This window comes from Vombatus ursinus, unplaced genomic scaffold (assembly GCF_900497805.2).
Source record: "Vombatus ursinus unplaced genomic scaffold, bare-nosed wombat genome assembly UNPS02014791.1, whole genome shotgun sequence".
NCBI classification, from domain to species: Eukaryota; Metazoa; Chordata; class Mammalia; order Diprotodontia; family Vombatidae; genus Vombatus; species Vombatus ursinus.
Window position 1 is genome coordinate 14,529,608 of NW_020954569.1, and position 22,316 is coordinate 14,551,923.

The following is a 22,316-nucleotide window of genomic DNA, read 5'->3' on the forward strand; positions in this document are numbered from 1 at the left end:
CAACTTCTGTTTCTATAGTATCGTAGGTGTAGAGCTGGAAGATATCTAAGAGGCCATCTATTCAAACCCCCTTATATTACAGATGAGAAAATGAGGCCCAGTAAGCTTAACTGACTTCCCCAAGGTCATATCGCTAGCAGTAAATGTCTGAGGTTAGATAAGTCAATATACTTTGTGGCGTCTCCTCGATCTGTTGATCTGCATCCATGGTGGGAATTTCCACACTGGGAAATTCCCTCAAGTGATGCAATAAGTCTCTACATGCATTTATATATATATCAAATAGTGTATCAATACTGTACACACACACACACACATTCATAGAGAGGTCTTCCAATCTCATGACCTCTTACTACTTTCTCTCCCTAGCTCTGAAAATAGCTCCCCTATCATTATAATAATTAATGCCAGTTAATTTCTTAAGCCTTTCCATTCATTTTAAATGACAGATACATAGATGGATTATATAGTATTTATTAACAACATGCAATGTGCCAAGCACCATGGTAAGTGTTGGAGATATATTAAAAAGAAATCAAGCAGGAACTGCAGTCCCTTCCCTCAAGAAAGTTACCTTCTGATGGAGGAAGACAATACATAAAAGGGGAATGGGAAAGTGGGGGCCGGCCTCCATTCCTGGAGCTTGTAGCTAGAAAATGATCTGGCATCTTGGTGGAAGGCAAGATACTGAAAAAATCTCACCTGTTATATCCTAGGCTAGCTCCAGGGATAGAGTCCAAAGTTCCCATACCAAGGAGATGGGTATAATGGCGTAAGTACATGTGGCATGGTTTGGAGCCAAGAAGTTAGTACCTTTAACGTCAAAGTTATCTGAAACTTTCAACTTTGTTTAATTTCTGTGCTGATGGTCACCTAACCTATGTGTTTGATTAAATACTGAAATGTCTTGGAGTCAATGAGAATTTTTTATACAAATGGGATTGCCTATTTTCCATATTTTAGTAAGTGAATATATGAAGATCCTCTTGACTGGTTGTCCATTTCTTTAACTTTATTCAGATGGGGTCATAAAACCATATTTTTGTAGCTGGAAGGAAGTTTTGACGTCATTTAGTTCAACATTTTTCTTTTACAAAGGAAAAAAAATCTGGTCAAATAAGGTTAAGGTATTTTCCCAAGGTCACACAGTTAGTAAGCACCACAGGTATAAGCTGAATCCTGGTTTGCTATTTCCAAGTCCAGATCTCTTTCCACTGTGCCAGCATTGTATGAAAGAATGAAATTTTAATATATATGCTATCGCCTTTTAAAAGGTAGAATGTTTCTTGAGGTGAATTTAAAAATTTTGAATTGAGATTCATTTATTCCCCCAATCAATAAGCATTTGTTAAGCACCCATTATGTTTGAGACATTTTGGCAGGTGCTGGTGATAACAGGCAACAATGAAACAGTATCTGTATTCAAGGAGCTTATATGGAATTAAAAGGGAAATATTCATCTATATAATTAGGAACTGGAGAGATACATAGTAAAGGCAAGGTAAATTTTGGACAGTGGGATAAGGGATGTCAATTATAAAAGGTTTCATATTGGAAATACCACTAGAGCTGTTTTGAGGGAAGTTAGGAATTTTGTGTGGTGGAGTTGAGAGGAATATACTTTAGTCATAGGGAACTGCCTGGGCAAAAGACTTAAATGGGGGAGAAGGAATGCTACATGAGAGGGATGGCAAGTAAATATGTTTACCTGGACCACTGAATACATGAAAGAAAATAAAAATGTGTGACATGATTGGAAAGACAGGGCAGAGACATTTTGTAAATCCAAAGGAGATTCATATTTGTCCTGGAAACATTAGGGGGCCACTAGATTTTCTAAAATAGGGGAGTAGCACAGCAACAACTGACTTTCATGAATCAGAAAGACATGAATCAGGAATACCACTTAGTAGGCTCTTGTAATTGTCTAGGACAGAAGCGATAAGGGTCTGTACTGGGGTTATGACCTTGTGAGTGGAAAGGAGAAAGCATATGGAGAAATAGTGTAGAGGTAGAATCAATGAGACTTGGCAGCAGATTGTGGGTGAGAGTAAGGAGCTGACGATGACTCTGAATTTTCAAACTCCTGACGATATAAGTACACTCATTTTTTTCAACAACAGAAATTTAAATGTTCTTTACATTATCAAAAATCACTTCAATTTCCATGGGTGAATGTATATACAAGGATAGTATAAGGAAAAAATTTCATCCAGGTGCAGTAATCTTTAGCATATTTTCTAATTTTGTTAATGAACTGAATGATGAAAGAGAACATATGTACATATATGTATATATGTGTATATGCATGTATATATGTATATGTGTATATATATTTATTTGCCATGTCTAGAAATGACCAAATAGATCACAGCATGACTAATTCAGTTTATCAGTCATATTAATAGTGAATTCAGCACATTTAATAACATTTCATGTGTGATATACCAAAGAAATAGTTAAAAAACACCAAAAGTACCAAATTTTTCATGTATGATTCAAAGTACTTTATCAAGATAACAACTAATTTTATAGATAAATCAGGTGCAAGGAGAGAATGATGTAAAATGGTGATGAGAATGTTAGAAAATAAGAGTCAAAATTAGGGGAAATGCAGAGTTAATTAAAACCAAAGATAATTCACCGTGTACTATATATATAATCAAGCATGCTGCTACATACATATAAATTTATACATATATATGTATGCAGTAGCACAATTTATTATAAATTATAAATGATTAATTGCCAAGTAAAAGTTAATTTGGTATAGCTGGTTAGTTTGATGGGAAGAAAAAAGGGGAATGGAAACTATGAAAGAAAGAAAAATAAAAGCAACCTTGAACCAGGAATATACTGCTGATATTGGGGGAAAAAAAAAAACAAGCAGAGTATTAAGTTGAAGGGAAAAATAGACTGTACAAAGTAAATGGCAATTTTCCCATTATTTCTCCATTGTACATCTTAACCAGACTTCTCTGTCTATTTCTCATCTCCATAGCAAAAGAAAGATGGAGAGAACTTGGAAGACATTCAGAGGAGAGCTATAAAGATGATTATAAGTTTAGGACCATCATAGGAATTTTATGGAGAAGAGTGAAATAGAAAAGCTTGAGGGATGATTTAATAATTCTTCAACCTTATGAAAGACTCCTATGTAGGAAATAATAGGCCCATAATTTCTGAGAACAAAATAAGGGAATGGAGTTTAACCCAGAAAAGAAAGACTTAGGCTAAATACTATGAAAACATTTCAAGGAATCAGAATGTCACTTTAAAAAAAGCATTCATCCATTCAAAGAATTTTATGGACAGGGCTGTATATATTACAGTATATAAGGGCACTACAGGGAATACAAGACATATAATGCATTGTCTCAAAGCCTTGCCCTCAAAGAATTTGCAAATGATGTAATGATATTATATGATTCCACCATACAGCTTTAGAAATGGTACCTCTAATGACTGTACCTCAAAAGAGGAGAAAGATCATTGTTATAACGGGTATAATTGATCTGTTAGGAACTCAGGAATGTAGCTACACATGTCATGCTCAAGGGTAACCTTCCTAGCTATAGTTCATATAATACAAAGGAACCATCTAGTCTGTGAAAATGTTACCTGAGTTCATTTTGTCTTAACCATATCCAACAAGCCATACCATATCCAAGATTTATTTGGAAGCTGGTCAATTTTTGCCAAAATGACACTTATCTGAATGAGTCCTAATCATTTAGCCTTAGCTTGCTAAGAGAACCAATATCCTTTGCAAATGAAGACAAGATTAACAGATACCTTTGAATGCAACAATGAGCAACCAAATGAGGACACCCACAGAAGAAGGTAACTAGCTCTGTGGTTATGTTTATGGATTCATCAGGATTCAGTCATTAGTTATTTCTATCTACATTTGCTTCTTCTTCCCTTTGGGTGAGGGGCCTTATCTGACCAAATTGATTCAATTGTGAACTAAGGTTTGTAACAGAAAGGGAAGGTAATTATGTTGGTAGATGTTTAACTGGGTGGAGGGGGTGGGGGCAGGGGACAGAAGACAGGGGGAGGGGGGTGGGAGTGGGAAATGTTCTCTGGGATTTACTTTTAAGCTTAATCTGCATCATTGACTTTTTCTCTATCACTTTCTTAAATAGACAACCAACAAAACAATAAATCAAGCCCAGATTTGTAACATTTGATTTTTAAGGTGTAAATGTTCACACTGAAAATTTAACCATAATTTCTGGAACCAGTTAGAGCTAGCTCTAGCATACTTACATTTAGAAATAATGTTCTCCTACCCCCTGATTAATGAGAGAAGCAAAGTAATTCCTTCAAGGTTAGTCAGGTAGCAAATGATAGAAGCAGAGATCACAGAATCCTAAATTCAGAGTGTCAATGGAATGGAAGGGATCTTAGAGATTATGAAATGCAACCTTTTCATGTTACACCTGAAGAAACTGAGGCCTAGAGAGATTAAGTGATTTGTCTAGCAGCACACAGCTAGTAAGTGTTTGAGCAGAATGATTTGAACCTAGGCTGAATCTCTTAATCCTGTTTGCCTCAGTTCTTCATCTGTAAAATGAGCTCCAGAAGGAAATAAAAAATGTTTTTTTTCTTTACTGCCAAACCAGTATCCTTACCAAGAAAACCCCAAATAAGGTCAAGAAGAGTCAGATATAACTGAAAAAGCACTGAACAACTTCTTAACTCCTAGTCTAACACTTTACCTATGATGGGATCTTTAACCAAAATTTCCTAATTCATATTGTCCTTTTTCCATTGCACTATACTGCCCTGGTTTGCAGGTTAGATTGAAAGAAGAAGAAACTAAGGGTGAAGAGACTAGGTAGGAGCCTATTTTAACAGTGCAGGAATAACAAGGGCTTTGAGTAAAGTGATAGCTTTGAGAAGAATTGTATCTGAGAAATTCAAAAAAAGAAGAATTTACAAGATTATGGCGTAACAGGTGTGGATGAGGTAGAAGCCAAAAGATAATTCTGAGGTTCCAAATGTGAGTAATTGAAATTGAATGTTGAGATCATTATGCATATTATACAAAATAGGCTCATATACTTAGTTCCCCAGAGAAGGTTAGCCCATATTCAGTAAGATTTGGAAGAATTAAATCATAGACAAATTCAACCCTTTATTATGTCAAAATATTATCTGATTTGAATGCGTCCATTGTTTAAATTTTTTAAATAAATGTCCTAACATTAAAGTACATTAAGGGAGTATTAAATCACTACTTATATTTACGTATGATTCCATTAGATTTGCATTAGATAAATGCAAATTCAATTTGACCAACTGAGGTTTAGAAATAGAACTAGTGACAATAACAAAAAGCAGTCAGGCACTATATGCAGCCCCCATTGTTGTTTTTAACAAACTATAAAAAGATCTTCACAGTCTACCAAAACTTGCTGTTTGGATGTTTTTTTTGTTGTTGTTGCTGTTCGTTTTTTTTTTAGTACTTGTGAAAGTATACTATATTTATAATGAATAACCATCTCAAATTCTGATCACCACATCAACATATGGTTCACAGGGAATTTTCTTTAATATAAAATTTGAAGTAACAGGTTTTGCAAATATGATAAATTATCATTTCACAGCACAGCAAAGTCTCAGCTACAGGAGACTTATATGTAGAGATAGCTCTTTAGACAGATGAGTATTATCAGAAAATGGCACTCAGAATGTTAATGGTACATACAAAGAAAATCCAGAAGGCTTAGGTTCATTTTGTCATACCTCCAAATTAAATGAAACCCTTTTTCTTTTATCACTGAGTCTACATAATACAATGAGCTCCTTTTATACTTCAAGTATTAAATCCTAAGATTTGTTTTAATAGGAGGGTTTACTTCTGTCTTGTTATATTTCTCTGATGAGAGCGATACTCTCTTTTGCTATTTATTACCCTCGGAAACTATGGTTTCAGTCATTACTCTTGTTTTTGCAATCATTCTGTATTAGCCTTTGGGGCATCTTGATAAAAAGCATAATAAAAATACTGGATCACTTGTAAATTAAGTTGAAGGATAGCACTGAAATTGAAGCACCATGATTTAACAATATAGTCTAGTATTTTAGATAAAAAAAAGAACCTTTCTTTAAGCATATGTGAACATCTAAATTAAAACAAAAAAATTAAGGATAATTGCTTGCTTTCAAAAAAGATTCATTGATACCATATGTGATAACATGTGTACCATAACATATTACTGTCACATGATATCATATCTGCTAAATAAAATAGGTAGGAATGACTTCCCTTGGCATTCAATAATTCTACTGCTCAATCCTGTACTATGCACACCTATGACTTTAGGACCTTTTATTCTGGGCCCTGGTCCTCTTGTATGAAGCCTAAGAACTATTTAGCAACTATTTGCTGCCTTTGAGCTATTATTCTGCATAGCTTCTGTTTGGCTAGTTGTTTTTTTTTTCTTCCTCATAATAATACCCTGATTTAACCTAGGTCTTTCTCTATTGTAATTTTTCCCCCTAGTACTTGAACTCACTGCTACTGTACCTAGGAGATATGGAAATCCATTGATCTCTGGATGTTTTGACCTATAGTCTTGTGCATTGATAATGCTGCCTCTGGCCTTCTGACACTTTTAACAGACTAAGACCTATTGCCCTTTTACCATGCAGTTGACCTGAGACATTAAGGCAAATGAGTTTCCCTCTAACCCTTCCTCTGCCCCCAGTCAGAGATATGTAGAACAAGATTCATTGCTTTGCTAGTGGATTACATTATAATTCTTTAATTCTTTACTTAGGATAATTGAATAGTATCCTTCCTTAATGCATTTAGAATGTGACACACTCATTAAGAGTTGTATTTAAATATAGTATTTGGGGAAAGTACTTATCACATAGAGTAAAGATATACCTCTATGCCACTAAAATAATAACCATATAATTATATGTAATCACATACTCCTAGAAGTAAAAGGTAACTTTAAGATTATCTAACCCTGCTTCTATCTTAAATATGATTTTTTTAAACTATCTCAGACAAGTGGTATTGGGAAAAGATCAATTAAAGAAAACTGATTTAATATTTTTCTCTATATAATTTGAAAGAATTTAGTTACGTTAAGGTTTCTTCCATTCATATATGTCAGCAGATAACTGCTGTTTTCAAGAGAAATTATTACCACAAGGGATAAGAACTACTGTTTCAATAACTGCTGTGTGAAATAAATGAAATCTGAACTTGAATGTGAAGTGATATGTAACTATTCATAATGTTTTCAACTGACAGTATATTTTCTTCTTATGTTTATTTTTGAAGGTTGGAAAATATGAATAAAATAACGATTAACTGTTGGAAACCAATTGGATACCCCACCTACTAGAAACTCATCAAAAAGAAATCCAGAAGCACATTGCTGCTCTCCTATCAACCACATCGTGACCTGTCAGCAATCAGATCACTATGACAATATACCAAGTTATACTATTATTTCTGCTCTGGGCGTGCCTGCCAAATTTCTCTTCTACAGAGATGTTGTTTAGAAGGTCTTCTGAGCCCCAAACAAAAGTTGTAAGAGCACGCACAGCAGGGAGGGATGGAAAAGTGCTGCACCGTCAAAAACGTGGTTGGATGTGGAATCAATTTTTCTTACTGGAAGAATATACAGGATCTGATTATCAATATGTAGGAAAGGTAAGTCTAAATTTAAATGAACAATCTTGCTATCCTTTGCTTACATATTTGTCTACAAAATATTTTTAAGTTTATTCAAGCTATAGTTATTCTCAAAGAATTATTGTTGTTTTCTCTACATTATCTTAAATCATTTATTTTCATTATAATTACAGATAGATACATTTTGTTAATAAAAAAATACAGAATCATTTTAGCGTATGTATTTTGATCAGTATCAGGGACACTGTATCAGTGCTTAGCAGTGTGCCGCTCAGATACTGGATGCTCAGCAAATGCTTGAAGAATTAATGCATGGGCTAATCTCACATGGTATGCAGCTAGGTGGTGCAGTGGACAGAGCACAGGGCCTGGAAGTAAGGAAGACCTGAGTTTAAATCCAGCCTCATTCACTTATTAGCTGTGTGACCCTGGACTAGTCACTTAATCCTGTTTGCTTTAGTTTTCTCATCTGTTAAATGAGTTGGAGAAGGAAATGGCAACCCACTCTAATATCTTTGCAATGAAAACCCCAAAAGGGATCACAAAGAGTCAGACACAATTGAAACAACTAAACGGCAATATGATATGACACAAGTGGGTGTTTTAAAGAATTTAAAAGCACTTTGAAAAGTTAGCTACTTTGTAAAAGGCTAAAATTTCCTTTATAACTAGATTTTATATACAAGTCTTCTAGTATCAACATTATCTCCAGAATCTGGACTGAGGGAAGGTCTCAAAAATTTACAGATTGGGTTACTCTTCTCATCCTTCATTATCATTTCAATATTTATTGAAAGCCTATTATGCACAGAGCAATGTGTGATAATAAGTTGCATAATGAGGCATGGCCTTGATTTTGTGGAACTTATAGCATATTTGGTTGGATGACATAAGGACAGAAAAAACTGTAAGACAAAGAAGTATATGATATTTCACATGCATAGTGTAAACAAAATCCTTCAATGATTCGTAGAATGGAGAGATGATTTCTTTTTGAATTGACCAGGAAAGACTTCATGATGGAGCTAACATGTGGTCTTTAAGGAAATGGGGTAGTGTTCACAAAGCTGGAGAATGTTGGAAGCTATGTTTTACTTGCCAATAACATGAACAAAGACTGGGAAGTAAGAAGGCTAATGCATCATTTTGGAAAAATTGAATAGTCTGGTGGAAAGTCAAAATTAATCTTGTATTCAGTGAGGGACAGTGTAAGGTTTGGGTTCAGAGGAGTTACATGATTAAAATGGCATTTTAGGGGAATTGTCCTGGCAATGGTCGGGATAGAAAAGAGAGAATAGAGTCTGTGTTCTTGATATTCGGTTATACGGATCTGTGCTATGGCAATAGCAATGAGAATAGGAAAGAATGCTCCAAATATGAGAAACACAGAAGAGTAAGAATTTATATAATTTTAAATACTAATAATTTATTATCTTTTTTTTATTACATCACCCAAGTTTTCTACTGTTACTTCCTTTGCTCCACTGTCAAAGAGTCATCCCTTAAAACAGAGAACGAAAAAGGGACAAACCACCCAATTTTACAAACTAATCAAAATCCCCAAAATCCCCCAAAATTGACATTATGTGAAGTAATGCAATTTAAGGGACAATGATAACGACCAGGTACTGAAATTCTGTGATTGGGAACATTACTGATGATATCTTCAGAAGGATCCAAAGGTTTTTTGGGGGGGAGGACCTAAGGAGGGGCAATGGGGGAAAATGTGCTCAGATTTAGGCATATTGAAGTTAAAATAAAAGAACAAAATATAGGTGGAAATGACTAGTATATATTTAGTAATATGATATTCAACCACAGGATGGATATCCAAGCTGGAAATATAAATAAAGGAAAAAATACAAATTCCTGAAGAAAGCTTGCACTTAGGAAAAGACAAAATGAAAAAGAGTCACTATAGACACTGAAGAAGCACATATGGAAAATTATGTAGAACCAAAAAGCCAGAGTGTCACATAAGCAAAAGGAGAAGAGAATTTCCAATTTCATAGTAAAGTCAAGGACGAAAAGGACTTTTAAAAATTATATTTAACAAATAAGTGGTCAAAGAGTCAATGAAAAAGAAGTGAAGACAGCTAGTGTAGATGACCTTTAAGAGAAGTTTACAAGTCAAAGGAAGGAGAAAAAATATTTTATGGCCATTGGAGATAGCAGAATGGTTGAAAGAATTTAAATTATAGGATAGAAGATATTTGTGTACAGAGAAGAAGCTAATGGAGAGGGAAAATTTGAAGACGGAAGGGATGGATGATGATAGAACAAGGTTCTGGAGCACCTAGGGAGCAATTATATCAAGAGATACAATTAGAGGAATGTGCCTATGAAAAGAAGGAGAGACATGTCATCCTGTTAGAGAAGAGGAAAAGAAGAGAGAATAGAAAATAATAGGGATAAAATTTGTTTTGGGAAAGAAGTACAGTTGATATTGCTGGAAAGCCATGATCTCATTTAAATGAAAATCATATCATCTACTAAGAATCGTGATGGGATTGGGAATTTAAGGCACTGTGTTAGGACCAGTTCTAGGCCTGGACAGTTGCTTACTGGAGAAATCTCATAGATGCAATACATAAAGTACTAAACAAACAACCCCTGAGTGAATGTTAACCTATTTACTATACTATTTACTTTTTTTTTGTATTGTGGACCCCTTAGGTAGTCTAGTAAACCCCACGGATCCCTTCTAAAAAGAATATTTTTAAATGCGTAAAAGAAAATGCATACAATTACAGAAGAAATCAACTATATTTAAAAAAGTTATCAACATTTTTAAAAAGTTCAAGAACCCAAAGTTCTGAACCTTTGATTAGAGATTAACTACTAGCTCAGGGGGCATGTAGGAGGCACAGTAGATAGAGCACTGGCCCTGGAGTCAGGAGTTGAAATCTGGCCTCAGACACTTAATACTAGCTGTGGTATCCTGGACAAGTCACATAACCCTACACTTAACCCTGATTGCCTCCAAAAAACAAAACAAAAGCAAACAGACAAAAAAATCTAGTTCAGGAGAGTTGAGTTAAATAAGAAATTCAGTCCATAAGCAAACTTTTTTTTTGTTTGTTTTTTGTATGGTTTATGATCAATATGTAGGGGAAATTTTTCTCAGGAATCCAACTAGGACCATGAAAGTCAGGCTCCTTTCTCTATGAAAATAGTGCCACGGGGGTGTCAGTCTCCTTGCCCAATTCCTCTTTTATCTTAACTCTTCAACTAATGAGAGTTCTTAAAAATTCAGAAGGACAGATTTGGAAGTAGAGGTAGGGGAAAATCCTTGCTTCTCCAACAATTAACACCATTAAGTCCTCCAGAAGTTGAAGAGAAGGAAGGGTAGTATTCTTTATACAAGACAGAGAAGGAAGTTTTCTTACACAAAAGGGTAAAGTGGAAAAAGCATCATTGAAGGTACTATGTCAACTTCAATCCAGATACAGACTTGGAGGACTGCAGCAGCCCCCCTCTCCAGTTCACTGTAAAGATTATTTTATTATTTTAAATCTTCCAAAATTGACAAAAATAGTTCTCATTAGAGTTGCTACAGTGTATACTCATAATTTAGGGGTTTAGTAAAGATTTAGACCACCATGAGGAATATGACATAGACTCACAATAAATGAATAAAAGATTTTCCAGTCATGTGTGCTGGTCATGGTTAGAGTGTTATAGTTATGTCAGATCCAGTAACATTGTTTAATAACTCTCTTGAAATGCTTAGTACTCGGAAATACAGAAAGCATTTGTTAGGAGTAACAGAGAAGAATACTGATGTGGCCCAGGGAAAGATCAAAGTAAGTGGGAGAATTCTATGGTAATAGAAAGGGAATCACTGAAATGATTGACTATGTGATCCAGGTTGGGTAGGTGAGAGTTAAGTGAAATTAGAATGGGGCTAAGGTCAAGGCAGGGGGCAAAACAGTTTAAGCAAGAGTTTCCTCACATGAAAAATAAGGGGGTTAGAATGGATTATAAAACAGTTAGATAGAAGGGAAGAAACCCATTGTCAGAAAGGGAAAGCATGAAATCCAGGACATTAAAGATAAACAATTCATGGTGACAAAGAGACCCTTTTTTCTTTCAGTCTTTTTTCAGTCTTGTTTGACTTTGTGACCCTATTTGGAGTTTTCTTGGCAAAAATACTGGAGTGGCTTACCATTCCTTCATCTCATTTTACAGATGAGGAAACTGAGAGAAACAGAATTAAGTGACTCGCCCAGGATCACACAGTTAGTAAGTGTCTGAGGCCAGATTTGAATTTAGGAGGAAGATAAGTCTTCCTGACTCCAGGCCCACCACATAATTGCCCTATGTTTGTGCTATCTGCCTAAGTAAGAAGTGCCAAAGGAAGACTTGCTTCCTCCTTAGTGGTACAGTTGTACATGAATAATCTACAGTATCTGAGTACTCAATATTGCAAAATGCTACAGAACTTTTCCATCTATCCCTGTTTGATACTCTGTATTCTATGTAGCTAGTGGAATAGAGGAGACTAGAATCTGATAGCTGAAAAGGACTTTATATATCTAGTTCTACTCCCTTATTTTTCATGTGAGGAAACTTAGTGGTGACCTTGGGGTCAAGAATACTTTGGACGCTTATTCAGAAGACATTCCAACAAGATCCCAGTTGTGTGATGGTAGACTCCAGGGGTGAAAGAATCCTGGGAGAGAATTACCTTGAGAATATGGTAAGTGGGGGGATGGGAGGATCAATTTCTTCTTTTGATCAGCCACATTGACCAGGTGACATTATGAACTTTGAAAAGGTTGGTACATATAGAATTTACCTCAGAGTTGGTAACAACAATCTTGAAACAGTAGTGGTAGATGGCTGATAGTATCCGCATTAGAACTGAGAGACAGGGACAAATAAGGGCTCTGAAGAGGTAGCTTCCGAATCCAGAGCCCTGCAGTTACACCTAATGGAGCTTTATGAAGAATTCACTAAGGGAGAAAAAAGGCTCCCCATAATGAGGAACTGGGAGTTCAGTCTTTGTCCACGTACTCTTTAATTTTGATCTCACTCTCCCCAGAGAATTTATGTGTGAAAGGGGAGAGTATATTCCCAATTTAGAAAAATCTTACCTGCTGAGTAAATACCCTTTCTAAAAGCTAATTAGTTTGACTAATAATCAATGGAGAACATATTAGTGATGGCTCATAAATGAAAACACTAGAAATCTAGACCCTTGGGATGACCCCTTGAAACCTGAAATGATAGTCAGGTGCCCTCTAGAGACTACACACACCACTTAGAATGAAAGTGGGAGAAATTGTCTTAGATGGAATGATTATTTTAAGGATCAAATAAGATAATGTATACAATAATATATATAATACACTTAAAGAGCTTTGCAAACCTTAAGGCACTATATATAAACTTGAGTTGTTGTTACTGATGATATATTTATTGTTAAAGATTTTCCTAATGTCTTTTTTTTCTTGGATTAGAGCAGAGATAAAAGAATGATCTATCCCTTCAGTCAAGTTACCTTTTAAGTAAAAGTGCAATTGAAAAATGAAATAAATTGTTTTTTTAATACTCGTTCTAAAATTTCCTTGTCCTCAAAACTCTGTCTCTATTTTCATGCTCCCACAACATAACAGACATGTCCCTGTTTAGGTGTCTTTCCTTTTTTTTTTTTTATTTCTATTACAGACAACCGCTGATGTGTCTTTCTACAAAGAGCGAATAGGGAGAAAATAGACAAGTGCATGTATTTCGTTGATTGTGTCATGATTTGTCTAAGTGCAGACTGAACTTTATTCCATTTAGTTATAAAAGGTTTTGAGGAAATGAAATTGAAATTGAGCTCAGAATAAAATACAAAGTTTGATTTATAGTGGTATAGGATGTTTTTATTCATTATATTCAATAAGCATTCAATTTTCCTTTTTTGTCCACATCTGAAACTAATAGAGGTCATATATGTATTAAGTAGTTTGAGCACCTGAGAAGGAACTCATTTTAAAAAATATTCATAGTGGTATCATTATATCTTATAAAGTTTATGTGAAAATGGAAAAAAAGAAAATGGAGTATTATAAAATTTTTTTTAAAAAAGTAATGCTAAAATCATGCAATTGAATAAATTGGGAGATGTTGAAGCTCATTTTGTATTACTCCCCAGTTTGAGGGTATTATTATCTATTCATTTATTGGTTGGTCCATTCATTCATTCTTTTGTTTTTGCCATGAATAAAAATTGTCCACAGGTGGACCTGGAGAGGAAAAAATTAATGGAGCTCTAAGTGTCAGGCAAGCAGTTTTCTAGCTTGATTCATTCATCCCTGGTTTCAGAGAGTCAGGAAAAAAAATATACCAACCAGAGATAGCTTTACCTTTCAAAACAGGGAAAACAGCATCTTCTATTCTGAAATGAAGGATTTTCCTGTTTGGTGTATAGTAAACCTGATTCAGAGAGGCTTTAGGCAAGTATGGTTTTGCTCAACAATTTTGTCCAGAAATAGGAAGAGCCAATACCCTCCTACTGATGTAAGGAGACTTTGACCATCTTCATCAGAGAGTTTAATCTTCTTTGTTTCTATAAGTATTTATTAGACAGCATGTATTTTGTTAGTACTTTTCTAGATAGTTATTTTTATTCATGCTAGTTATTGAAATATATATCTTTGGATAATAATATTTACCTATATAAACTTCTCATTTCTGACCATGAAGATGATCTAAAATACAACCACAAAACAAAAATTATATAAAGAAGACTTCTTATGAGCACCATAGGTATCATAAAATTAGTAATAGGAATGAGGACCATATTCCCTAAACCAAATACTTGGATTTAAAATTTGACAAAGAGTTTTCATCACTGATTATGTATAAATATTCTTTATCTCCACAAGCAAATAGCTGTATAAATGCATGTACATGTACATGTATCTATACATAGTATATAATGTATTTAAAATACTTTGCAAAATTTAAATACTATATAGATCAGTTATTACTGTTATCATCATTATTGTTTCAGCATTTAACTACATTGAATCATTTATACCACATAAAACACACATATATGTATATGTACATATATGTATATACTTATATACATCTCTCTCAAGTTCCAAAAATCTTAGTTTGAAGCTAACAAAATTTTAAATTGTACATACATGCATATATACATATATACATACTCTAATGCATAAAATTCATACACATATATATGCATATGTAAAAATTCATATACATACTATTTAGTTTTTATCTGCTGCAATATATATATGTACTCAGGACTGCCAGGCGGTACAATGGATAGAGTGTTGGGCTTAGAGTCCAGAAGCTCATCTTCTTAAGTTCAAATCTGCCCTCAGACACTTACTAGTACGTCACCTTGGGGCTCAGTTTCCTTACCTGTGAAATGAGCTAGAGAAGGAAATGACAAACCACTCTAGTATCTTGGCCAAGAAAACCCAAATGGGGTCATGAAGAGTCAGACACAACTCAAAGTGACTGAACAATAACACATGTACTCATATGTACCTCTTATATACACACATGTATAAAGATCCAGGGGTTCATATGTGTTTAGATATGTATAATGCAGATGTGTATATGTTTAGAACTATACATATATAAATATACATATATCCACATGTTCCTGCATATTTAGATGTGTAGATTTGCATGTGTGTGAATAATTTGAATAGAATAGAATTATTTAGAAGAGGAGACCTGATACAGGGACTTTCACCGCAATAAAATTGTACTATTTGCTGTTCCTTTTCATCTTTTGTACATTCATTTTAGGAATCTCTGCTTCTGTTTATACTCTATTTTGGTTTGGTAGGTTTGTATTACCTTTTTTGTATGTTTCTGATATCTGGTTAAAGATAATAATCCATGGGATCTAAAATATTTTCCATTATCTTTTCTAGATCATGGGCAAAAAGCATACATATGAGAATAATTTGGAGGCCTCATGTTTAAATTTCAAAGCAAGTTTCTCCTAGCTGACCAGTTGAGAGAAGGAAAACAGAAAATGTTAAAAAGTAAATAAAGGGCCGTTTTAGTTTTGGGTGTAAAATACCACAATAACTTCTGAAGGCCTCAATATTTTATAGTATAATAACTGCTATTTAATAGCATAGTAAATGCTGTTATATAGGTCATAATGATATCACTGAATCATCAAGAAAATGGTTAATTATGTTCAGTATGTAATTCTTAAGAAGGCAGGGCAATACACAATAAATTTCAGAAAAAAATATGAGATATTTGGAACCTTTAAATATTTTCTTGTCTTCATCTACATAGGAAACATGTTTTCAATACTTAGATTTTACTTTAGAAATGTTTTTGTTTTTCTATGAAATTGCATCTGTGAAGAAATAACTTCTATATATATATATTGAAACACATATCCACACCCCCACACACTCATCCATATACAGATTCTGTGAACCCAAAGCACAAGTTTCTCTTTGATGTCATGAAGCACTTTGTTTTGTGAACCTCTAAATACTTTTGTTTTTGGCTAAGCAATAGGATTAAGTGACTTGTCCAGGGTCACACAGCTAGTAAGTGACAAGTGTCTGAGGCCAGATTTGAACTCAAGTCCTCCTGACTCCAAGGCTGGTGCTCTTTCTACTGCACATCCTAGCTGCCCCCCACTAACTACTCTTTGTGTAACGTTGTGCATTGGACTTGTCCATGTATTTGTAATTTCCCACTATCAGACTATAATCTCTATGAAGACAAGACAATGTTGTACTTTTCCCAGTATTTGAATAACACAGTGTTTTAGACATAATAATGCCTAATAAATTTATTTTAAAAGGATCCTCAAAATTCATATTTTAAAGATACACAATAGGAAAAATCATAGGAAAGAAACCATGCAAAACTAAGTAGCTCATTGACAAGAAGAGAGAGGCTAGGGCAGGGGTGGGTGGGGAACCTGGGGCCTCAAGGCCACATGTGGCCCTCTAGGTCCTCAAGTGCCACCCTTTTACTGAATCTAAACTTCACAGAACAAATCCCCTTAATAAAAGAATTTGTTCTGTAAAACTTGAACTCAGTCAAAAGATTGCATCTAAGGACCTAGAAGGCCACATGTGGCCTCAAGGCCACAGGTTTCCCACCCCTGGCTTAGGAGATAATTTATGTGGAAGACAGTGTAGTCAGGGAATAATCAGAGACAGCTGTGCTTTGGGTTTCTCTGGACTAGAACCGTAGGGTCATAGGAAGAGTTGGCTGCCTAGCCTCTGTTCAAGGAAATTTTATTTAAGTGGAGTCAGGAACAGTAAAATAAAGGGAAGTGTAGATTCTTTCAGGAAATATACAGGAAGTCCCTGCAGAAATGAGCAGAAAGTGGCCCCAGCATCCTGAGAATTAAAAGCAAAATGGCTGAACATAGGAGAGAACAGGCTGCGTGACTAAACTTTCATATCTCTTTGATCCTCTAGCTGGGATTTTTTTAGGATAGATATAGAATTTGTAAAATATAAAACCATCAAAAGCCCTAAGACCCTAGCACCTTCTAATGTCAAAACTACTACAACTCAGACCCACATACTAGTGGAGTTGGAAGAGTCCTCACAGAATATCTGATCCAAACCCAAGAAATTCATCTAAATCATCACTAGCAAGTGGTCATCGAGCTTCTACTTAAAGGCTTCCAATGATAGGAAAATCACTATCCCCAGGGATAACCCATTCCATTTTGAGATAGATCATATTATTAAGAGTTGAAATCTTCCTTCCTAGAATTTTTAACCACTAGTCTTTATTCTGCCCTCTAAGGCCAAAAGAAAAACATAATGTCCATTCCATATAATGTCTTAAAATATTTGACAACACTCAACATACTGCTTTCTTCCCTCCACCCATTCCTAAATTCCTAAACCTCTTCAAGGTAAACACCCCCAGTTCCTTCAATTCCTTCAAGTGATTTCTGTGACACACACACACACATATACACAGCCATTAACCTTATTTAGATTTTCTCCAGTGTGTCAATGTTTCTTCTAAAAGGTGACATCCCAAACTGGACAATGGCCTTCAGATGTGGTGGAAAGCAGAATACCAGAGGATTGTTAACTTTCTCAATCACTAATATTTCTATTGATGAAGGCTAAAATTTTATTAATTTTATTAGATGCTATATTATGCTGCCAATTTATATTGAGTGTGCAATTCATTCTGACCTTTAGGTTTGCTTTGCTTAATTTTTTAACATCTAGTGTTTTGTAGTTTATTCAATAGTTTCTAAAAGCAAGTAGATGACAGATTTATATATATATATTTTTGTTTCAGACCATTATTGAATCCTTTTAAAGATGCTTTTTGGACTCCAGTTCTATTTTTTTCAATATACCAGTCTTCTCTCCAAACTTTATGCTATACAAAAATTTGATAAGCATGCTATAAGCTTTGCCACATTCCAAGTCATTGCTCAAAGTATTTGATAAGCTGAGATCAAGACCCCTTTACATGTGAACATCAGTCCATTAACTCCTCTTTGGATTTGGTCTGCAAATAGTTCTCTGTTCATCCAAATCTCTGCACCTTTTCATCTTATTTGGCAGGATATCATGAAATGAGCTTCCCAGTAGTTAACACAGTGCTTGGCATAACGTAAGCACCTAAAAAATGTTGTTGATCAACTGAACTCTAGATTCACTCTATAGAAGACTATGTTTATAATAATTCATAAAAGAAGACCTCTTCTGAGCCCTAACTTGACAGCTGAAGTGATGGCCCCCATCCTTGAATCTCTTGAAACTCACTTTTCATTTGTGATATCATTATAGGTATGCAACTTTGTAAGGAAAGAGATTAAGGCATTTTTCATCTTTGTATCACTTGCACAAAGCACAATGAGAGCCACATAGCAGACAATAAATAAGCATTTTGTGAACTAAATTTAATTAAATAGAATTTAACTGAAGAATTACTCCATACTTCAAAGTAGAATGTAGAATTAGTAGTTGTTTTGGGCTAACCCGGTTCATTTAAGCCTTGAGGTGACTGGTTTGAATTATTAATGAAATTCACACAACTTGTTCCCCTAAATACTTCTCTTTGATTTTATGAGCTTAAGTTCAGTATGTTAAACAAACCCTAACAGAAATTGTACATATCATTACAACTTGTGATATCCTTGATTCAAATGAAAACAAAACAAAACAAAACAAACTCCCCTTCTCTCACTTATGCTACATCTCAAGGAACTAACCTTTTATAAACAATCCAGAGTGCCAGATTCTTCCTTATAGTGCCTCTTACTATTTCCCCAATGTCCCACTTGTTCTTCCTTTCTCCAAATTTGTTTGATTTCTCTCTCCCCACAACTATGTCAAAACATTTTCTCAAGATTTATTTTGTCACTTGTTGCCACATATACTAGATCATACCTATTGCAAAATCAGGATAATGTTTCAAAAATGAAAACTATACTAGGTGTTGAAATTTTGAGTCAGCTAAATAAGAATACACATATGGTTTTAGTGAAAATTGACCCAGTTTTACCTATGCTATTCGTTTTCCTTTTTTTTTCTTGCACATAACAAGTACTTTTTTCCCTTTGAGTCTGAGAGAATAGTAGTATATATTTTCTGCTAAGTTGTTAGGAAAAATGAAATGCAAGTTGGATTGATTTTGATACGTGCATTAGCCCTCTTAAAAGTCTATTTGAATCTTTCTTTTAAGTAACTTCAAGTGGTTGCTATTCTGATTTATCTATTTTGTTTTCTTCCAGCCATAGTCACATCTCTATTTTTCTCTAATATATTTCCTTTGCTTTGGGAAATATAGTTGAAATCATGAAAATCATGAAAGAGGTAAATTATATTTCTAAGTTGTGAAAGGTATTCTACCACCCTGATTTAAGAGCAATATAGTGGTTGTTTATCAAAACTTTAAGTTGATAAATGTATGATGGTCTTTATCTCCAAAATACTTACTAATTATAACTCAACTTAGTTCCTGTTTATAACTTACTGTCTAGAACAAAAGAGGTGTACTCCTTCTGTTCAGATCACTTCTTAAATATCAAATTCAATTCTAGGTATTGCATTTTTAGAGGACAATGACAAAGTGGAAGAAGTCTAAGAGAGGGATACTAGGACTATGAGAAGACTGGAGACCAAGTCATGCAAAGATCAGTTAACTGAATTAGGCAGACTTAATTTGCAAAATAGTAGAGTGGCCCATGATGATTTTAATTATTTGAGGAGTTGTCAGAAAGTCAATGACTTGGACTTGTTCTGCTTGGACCTAGAGATTTCATTTTGGTCAAATTTAAGGCAGGGAAAAACAATAACAACAACAACAAAACCAACACAACTTCCTAATAATTAGAATTCAAGAGTTAGCTATATTTTAAAGTGTAATGGATAGAGAGCTGTCCTGAGTATCAAAAAAACCAAGGCTCATGTTCGGCTTCTGACATATACTGACCTTTTAGACCCTGAGCAAGTCAGTGAACCTACAAGTGTCCCAGTACATTCTAAAGGACAAGGATTCTTATAAATTTGGGGGATGCTGCTGCTGCTAGTGGTCCATTACTATTAAACCACATTTAAAAATTTTAATATAATAAATTTCTTTTGCAATCTTATATATTTTAATACATAATTATGAGAAAGGATCCATAGTCTTCCAGACTGCCAAATAGGGGCATGTCCCAAAAACAGGTAACTGATTCCTGCTCTAAGACATTATGCTGCAGAGCCTGGGCTAATGTGCAATGGTAAAGGGTATTCCCTACAAGAAGTTCCCTACATAGTTGAAATCAAAGCTTTTTTAAGAAAATAAAGAGTTATCTTAAACTAGAATGATCTTTTTTGAGATGGAGAATATGCATAATCAGAGACAGTTATTAGTGTCATTATTTCTACTTTAGAGATAAAAAATAGAGATTCATAAGGGTGTGACAGCTTACCTGCTATTACATAGTTACTAAATGTCAATTCTGAGACTCAAATCTATTTTTTCTGGCTTCTGGTTCAGTGGTATATTTATAATATCACATGGCTCCCAAATACCAGTTAAAACAATTGGCAGTAGATTTGCTTATTTATTTGAATAAGAACCATTTACATTTTATCCAACTAACACATAGAATAATAAAAGGCACTTAACTACTATAATGGAGGAAAGTGGAAGATAATGATAAATAAATGATAAACCAGATAACATTGCATGTTGCTTTGTCATATATTTTGGGATATATTGTGTCAGATTTAGTTTTGCAACGCTTTGCTTCTGAGACTTTGCACAAGTTATTTTAACCTAACTGTAATGTTCATGAATAAATCATGTTGGCTCTTTTGGCTTCAGTTTCCTAATCTGCAAAATGAGTGCACTGGGGGAAAAATTTCAACATTCTCTTTCAGCTCCTAGGTCCCCTAGACCTCTTCTTTACCTTTTCTGTCCATTCATAAGATTCAGATTCATACTATCTCTTCCACAAATCCTTCTGTAATTAGATCATCCCATTGATCTCTTCCTTTTCTGACTCCTAGAGGACCTCCTAACTGTAAGACCTTTGTCTGGCACTTCAGCATGCATCTTGAAGTTCAACTTAGATCTGCCAGGTATGTCGTTTCTTCATATAGAGTGTATGTCTTGTCTCTTCATATAGAGTGTAAGTTCCCAGAAGGTGAAAAGCATCTTTTATAGTTCTCTATCCCCAACAGTGATCTGCATTATTATGGAGGTTAATATATACTTGTTAAATAGAATTGAATTATCTGAATCACACTGAGTGATGTTTGCTACAGAGAGTCCAGTAGCATTTTAGTTAGAGAAAACAACCTGCAATATTAAAATTGCTATGGAATGTTCACAATGTGGATTAGCTCCTGGTGATTATTTAAGCAAAACACATATCTCTTTAAATGACTCTTCTGTAACCTCTACCTCTACTTGTTGAAAATAAAGCAGGATGATGAATACTGAGGAAAGGCAGTGGAATATTTTGTTTATTGCCCATATAGTATGCAAGCTTGGCAATAATGGAAACAGGAAAAGTAGACAATTTTGTTTGTGAGAAGGAAAGAGACATCTGGCAACTGATAAACATTTGGATATAGACCTTTAGGGACATTTCTGCTGCAATATAAACAAAAAAGTAGAAGGTGGTGGAAGAGAGAAAAAGGAAGAGGTAGATGGAGACAAAGAAAGAAAGATAGAGACACATACAGAGACAAAGGCAGATATAGAAGCAGAAACAGAGATGCAGAGAGACAGACACACACAGAGAAAGATAAAGACAGAGAGACAGAGAGAAACCAAAAGATGTGTGACTTTAAAGCCTTTATCTGAATAAATTTAATTATCTTTTTCCTTGTAGGCATCTTAGCTTGTAATTTAACAACCCTTGACTCAATGAAGGTTAAAGTATGATACCTTCTTCATCTCAGCATGGCCAATAACATGTTGACCCTTTAAAAAGGACAAGACAGTTTGGAATCAAGGAGATTCCATCCTCTTCACAATAGAAGAGGGCTTCCAGTCTAAGTTCAGGACTCACTGTCTACTTTTACAAGGCCTACTTTTTTCTGGCTGTGGGAGAGGGAAGTATATGGTTACCATTCCAATCCAAACAAATGGAACATGACAGGGTGTCAGGAAGGTATGAAATAGTAGTGGAAAAAAATGACAGCTTTAG

At 34.6% G+C, this 22,316-nt stretch overlaps 1 protein-coding gene across 2 annotated transcripts in view; it reads left to right on the forward strand.

Annotated features, from left to right (window-relative positions):
- The first annotated feature begins 7,453 nt into the window (after positions 1-7,453).
- CDH10 (cadherin 10) overlaps positions 7,454-22,316 on the forward strand; it is a 173,942-nt gene continuing 159,079 nt past the window's right edge. For both annotated transcript variants that reach the window (XM_027868978.1, XM_027868979.1), the window contains exon 1: positions 7,454-7,684. In XM_027868978.1, the coding sequence (XP_027724779.1) occupies positions 7,454-7,684 (231 nt within the window). The remainder of the gene's footprint in view (positions 7,685-22,316) is intronic.